The sequence below is a fragment of the Elephantulus edwardii genome, unplaced genomic scaffold, assembly GCF_000299155.1.
Source record: "Elephantulus edwardii isolate Elephantulus edwardi_28Jun2011 unplaced genomic scaffold, EleEdw1.0 scaffold00155, whole genome shotgun sequence".
NCBI classification, from domain to species: Eukaryota; Metazoa; Chordata; class Mammalia; order Macroscelidea; family Macroscelididae; genus Elephantulus; species Elephantulus edwardii.
The window spans coordinates 6,918,149-6,924,374 of record NW_006399905.1 but is presented as its reverse complement, the minus strand read 5'-3'; the positions used below and the strand labels follow the sequence as shown (position 1 = coordinate 6,924,374).

The window sequence follows — 6,226 nt, the reverse complement described above, 5'->3', positions numbered from 1 at the left end:
AAAAAAAAAAGAAAGATTATAAAGTTTCTGTCATCCTTCCTTTTGCCAATGCAAAGATCATGGTTCAAAATGACCAGCTGCTTTGAGGGAGGATGATGGACAGTCTCCTTCTGTGTGATTTACTGTCTCTTAAACCCTTCTGGAGGGTCAGCTCTGGGTTGGTCTCTACTCGACAGCATACAACAATAATTGAAACTCATTTTTTTTATTGTATTATTTTTACATGTACCGTCAAATCAGATCTCACTGGTACAGGAGGAGATTGTCCCCTCCTTCTCCAGCAGAGCATCTGGTGGATTTGAACTGCTTACTTCTGGGATTGCAGTGCAGCCTCTTGCCATTAGGCCACCAGAGCTCCCTAGAAACTCTTATTTTTTTAATGATAGCCCAGTTTGCAAGATAAAATATGAGGATTCTCAGCAAAATGAAGCTTTGACTGTCTTTATGAAGCATATCCTCAGTATCAACAACTGTCTGAAATTCAGAGTAACAAAAAAATGACAAAGCAAAATTTTAGACACTTTTCACCACTAAGCCGTTTCTGTAGCAGAGACCCCTGTGATCTGTTTCTGCTTCCGACACTGAGATCCTTTGTTGTTCAGAGTAGAATTGTGGGCTATAAAGTTCTCAGTGACTGACTTTCCTCAAGTACATCACCAGGTCTGTCTCCTGAGGCACCAAATTGCCAACCTTTCTCTTAGCAGCTGAGCTAATTAACTGTTTTGTACCACCCCTGGGACCCCACCACAAATAGTACAGTTCATTTGTTCATTCGTTGAGGTGTAATGGTTACAATATGGTTTCTGAAATCAGATTTCCTGATTTCAAATCCAGTCTCCTCCACTTACTGAGGGGACTTTGAATGGACTGCGTGGACCTCGAACTAAGTGCACCTTCCTTTCTTGTTAGATTCTTTTTATGTTAATTTCCCTTGGACTCTGATGTCCCAACACCTCCACAAAGATTAAAGAAGATAATATTTGTAGTGCATATAGTACAATGTCTGCCACATAGTAATTGTACAATAAATCTTAGCTGTTATTCTTATTTAAGTCAAATATGACATCTTTGGTTAATTGTGGATGTGTGAGAAATGCAAGGCCTAATTTATGGCATTATCCCAATCCTCAGGGAAGACAAGGTAAAGACTAACTCGTATGTTGTGGAATGTCATCAGTTCATGAAATCTGTGTGTGTGAGGAGGAGACAAATGCCAGAAGAGTGCAGGTAAAGGAGAGGTGACTTGCTAAGGAATTTCCAGGCAAGAGAACATACAGAAAAATAATTAGATAGATTGAACTAAGAAAGAGAGAGGAGGATATTTTGAAAAGAGAGGTGAACTTGAACTTGAAGGATGTGTTTGTGGCAGTGTGGCTCATTGTATTTAGGTTGGAGCATGGGGAACTGGACCATGGGGAATGTGAAGTTGATTTGGGAAGTACAGGCCTAGGAGCTCTAGTGGCCTAGAGGTACACTGTTCTACACTAGAGAGAGCTACACTGCCAACCCAAAGGCATGCGGTTCAAACCCACCAGCTACTCTGAAGGAGGAGGATAGACAGTATCCTTCTGTGCAGTCTACTGCCTCTGAAAACCCACTGGAGTGTCAGCTATGGGTTGGTTCCAACTTGATGGTACGTAACAGCATGCCTGGAAATAGAAGAAGATATTGCTCATCTTTCTCCTTCAGAGCAGATGGTGGATTCAAACCACCAGTCTTCGGGTTGATAGCACAACTCCTTAACTACTAAAGCTCCCTGAGTGAAATAGATCAGTCACAAAAGGACACCTCTTATATGCTCCTACTTAGAAGTTATCCAGATAGGCAAATGTGTAGAGATTAAAGTTTATTAGTGGTTACATGGGCTAGTCAGGAGTAAGTGAGAAGGGAGTACTCATCGTTCAGGGGACACTGAGCTTCTGCTAAGGGTGTAATATTATCTGGGAATAGATAAGAGTGGTGGTTGAACGGTACCATTAACATAAATAATGTCACTGAGATGCACATGTAAAAATGGTTGCTATAGTAAACCTTGTTTCCACGTATATTTGCCACAATTACAATAGTACTATTTAAATAATACCTAGAAAGTAAATCTTGAAATTGTTGATGAAACAGCATGAAAGTCTAAATGACAATCCAGAAATTTCAGTTGAAGACTTCATCATGATGTGTGCACATTATGATATGCCTTTTTGTTGATATGCCTTTTTGTAGTAATTGATATGTGCTTTCTCCCCCCTATACAGGTGCAATCTCTATTCCTTTGTACATTTCTTACACACTTGACAAGTGGGATTTGGAAAGTGGATTGTGTCCGTTTTGGCTTATTATTGACCATCTTTTGTGTACAGCATCTGCCTATAACATTGTCTTAATCAGCTATGATCGGTACCAATCTGTCTCGAATGCTGTAAGTAAAAACTGTAACTTAATCTTTCTTAGGTTATATACATTTGAATTTTGTGTCCGTTGGTTAAAAAGAAAAGTATAATTTTTTGTTTATTTGTAAAACCTTAGAAGAGTCATATCCTTTTAAAATCTGACACAAAAGGACTTACAACACACAAAATAATTGCTTCAGATCACAAAATGGAAGAAAACACAGGATCAGTGTTTATTACACACTGCATCACCATGAATCAGAATCAACTCAGTAGCAAAAATGTAATTCCCTCCCCGATTTTATTTTTTTAAATTGTGGTTTTAAAGAAACGTTGGTTTTCAGTCATTCATTGTTGAAGTATTTTCCTGCTTTCCCCTCTGCCCTTCCCCAGTCCACTTTGTAATGAACATCTTTGCTCCTCCAGACTGTTTGGTTTTTTCAATGTTTCAATAAAACTTTATTTGCCCAAGCGTGTGACAGGCTACATTGGTTCCATGGATAAATGATAAAAATCATTCTAGGTTTGTTCATAGGAAGAGAAATGGCAGGGGATTTCTTTTAATAAAAATAGTGCAGAATCACATAATCAGTTCTTTTCATATGTTGTTGGAAAAGCTGATTCACATAGCTAAGCCTCACTTCAAGGGAGGCTTGGAAATGTCGTCTCTAATGGAGCAGTGCAATAGCCAGGAAGAAGCTGAGAATCTATTTTGGATAGCCAGACATCTCTACCGCTTTTCATTGGGACTTTACTAGTGCTTCACTGGAAATCAGAGCTGTGGAGAGAGGTCGGATAAATTTGGACTAGAAACTCAGAAGCCTAGAATCTGATCCTTGTCAAATTGTAGTTATTGATTGACCCATAGCTGAATATTCAAATGCATTGTCAGTTGTGACTAGTAGGTTTTGGTTTTTGTTTGTTTCTTAAAATGGAAAATATATTATGGAGCTGAATAGAATAAAAAAATTACAGCAGAAAAAGTGAATACTTTGCACATAGTAAAGGTAAACATTGTTCAACGAACACAAGTTTTTAAGTAAACCTTTATTATGTGAAATATATTTTTTACTTTAGGTCCCAGTAAAAATGTGTAAACAACAATTCTCTGATTCATAACCTTTCCATTAATACCTTAAAAATGTGTCCCATTGTCCTGCATTTATGTTCCTTTGTTAATCTTCACTAGTTTTTAGTTCTAAGAGGAAGTCTGGTCCTGGGAGGTTCTTGGTCCAAGCCTGTGGGCCCATAAAGGACAGCTTGCTCAGAGAGCAAATGTGCTTCGTGGTTACAGAGAAATGAGGAAAGATAGCTAACTGGAAAATGAGTGGGCTTGTTTCCTGTCTGGCCCTCGGCAGCACAGTCAGGACACGTGGCGAGGTTGCTTGCGGGTTCGGGTGCGGTCCTGAGCACACAGCATGCATGTGTCATAAAGGACTGCGCGCTAGAAGGAGGGCTTCCCGAAGCACTTGATCCTGTGTTGACTCATAGCTCAAACTCAGTTATCTTTTTTTTTTTTTTACTTTATTATTTTTGTGTGTGTGTACCGTCAAATCAGATCTGACTGGTACAGGAGGAGATTGCCCCTCCTTCCCCGGCAGAGCATCTGGTGGATTCGAACCATGCACCTCTGGGATTGTAGTTGCACCTTCTTGCCACTAGGCCACCAGAGCTCCCCTAGAAGGAATCTTTAAAGACCACCAAGAACTTGTATGCAGTGATAGTGAGGAAGCTGAGATCTGCTTGGTACGGACAGTAGAGGAGACGACGTCTCACAATAGGAGGTGCATGGTATCTGGAAAAGGAAAATATGTCAATAATTTAGAAAAAGAGGAGAGAGAAAAAAAGTCCAGTGCAGGGTGCGACACAGAAATAGTGCTCAAAGAAATTTCTGGATTGGGTTGTCTGACGTAAGAGTGGATGGAAGAAGGAGAAGACTTGGGATAGCTAGAACGAATAAGAAAGTCTTCAGAATGAACATAGTAAGAAAAGAGCATCATTTTGCATTGAGATAAAAAAAAAAGATGCTGGAAAATAATGTATTTTTTGCGGAGAGAACTGGCTAGGGCACTGAGAAGTTTCTATTGGCCCATTCTTTTTTTAATTATTAAATTTTCTTAATTTTAATGATCATTTACAGATATTTTGGGTTTTCGTTCATTCATTGTTGCACGATTTTCTCTACCCTCCTCCCCAGTTCATTCTTCTTTTCCCCCCCCCCTTGAAAGTCTGTTTTAATGGTCCAATTGCTACAGTGCTTGTCAAAGCCAGTTCTGATTAATCTCCTTTTTCAGTATGTCCTTTGCCATTCCCTGTCACTCCTCCCTGAGAGAGACTTCACCCTGATTAATAAGGAAAAGGGGATGGCGTATTCTCTTAGCTACGTCCTGCTGAAAAGGGATGCTGTAGGTTTCAGGGTAAAGATCTTCTCCCGCCACTCTAAAGGGCCCCTTTGGCAATAGGAAACACATAGACTATTATGGAGATTGATTTTGTAATTTAGATGCACAGTTATCCATTGTGCTTAGCCGTGCATGTTCATATCCTTGAAGATGTATCATGGAACCATTACAGACTAGAAGACACAAATTTAACTAACAAGTTAAAAGTACATGAGTCAAAAATTAAAAAGCAATAATATTCCAAATAGAGGCTCTAATAGTGGCACAAATCAACTTACAGAGGGAAGGTAGTTCTTACATAAAAGGCCTATTGACTAGCACTTTGTCTATTATAGTCTAAAGGTTAGGAAACACAAGATGTAGAGGCTCATCTCATTGTTAACACAGACAGAGATACTCCAGTGGGCTGCTCTGCCTCAGAAAGTAACCGGACTGCCAAGGGGTTTGGGAGGTGGAGACGAATAGCAGGGTGGGAGACAGTGTTGTGACTAGAAATGGATTCTCTATTGAGTGAGGACTGGGTCACTGACTGATTGCAGGGAGGCCATAGCAGCAGGCTTGAGCTGTGACTCAAGTAATTCTCTACTTATCCGGCTCTCACAAATGGTATCCGGAAATGAAGAGATCAGCATTTTCTCCTCAATTCCCTGGGATGTCCATTATCCCACTTGACCTTATGCATAATGGAAGAGATCACTCTCCAACATATTGCATCATATCATTACAAAGGCTGAACAGAGCAATTAAAAAACTAAATGCAGTTTGACGACCATCTGGGTATTGTTACTATCTTCATAATCATTAGGTTTAGTGCAAGAGATATATTAATTAGTGGCATGAGAAGCAGAAGGCAAAAAGGCTATTGTAGATGGGAGCTTGTGGTCAGCACCATATGCATTTTAGCTTAGCCTCAGAAATACCAGTAATTTAAGGGGGGAGGGAAGGGAGAAAGCAAACAAATGAAAAACCACTTCCCTGCAGTTTTAAAAAGAACTTTCATTTTTTTTAAACCAAAACCACCCAACACCCCAGCTTCCTCTTATCTCTGGCCAATTCGGTGTGTCCTTTTCAGCATGTATAATCCACCAAAGAAAAACAGCACTGGGCAAGGACATAAATCTCTCACAGAAATTAGAAAACATTGTAGAAAAAGATTTTGCACTCACAGAGAAAACAGTACATAAGAGATGGTAAAAAGGAGATGGGCTCCAATTGCATGTGTTGATCCATTGCTCATCCCATAAGAAATAAGAGCAACACGGATTATTTGACCTGGAAGGAACCATAAGTCTAAAGTCTTCGTAAGGTCTCCTTAAAAATGTTTTTCCTCTCTAAGTGTATCTGGACCTTGTTGTTGTTGTTGTTATGTGCCATCGAGTCGTTTCCGACTCATAGCGACCCTATGCACAACAGCTCTAAACCCTGCTCTATCCTGCGCCA

At 39.8% G+C, this 6,226-nt stretch overlaps 1 protein-coding gene across 1 annotated transcript in view; it reads left to right on the top strand.

Annotated features, from left to right (window-relative positions):
• Nucleotides 1–6,226, top strand: part of HRH4 (histamine receptor H4) — a 23,705-nt gene that overhangs the window by 10,484 nt on the left and 6,995 nt on the right. The window contains exon 2 of the mRNA XM_006895047.1: nucleotides 2,250–2,413. Within this exon, the coding sequence (XP_006895109.1) occupies nucleotides 2,250–2,413 (164 nt within the window). The remainder of the gene's footprint in view (nucleotides 1–2,249; nucleotides 2,414–6,226) is intronic.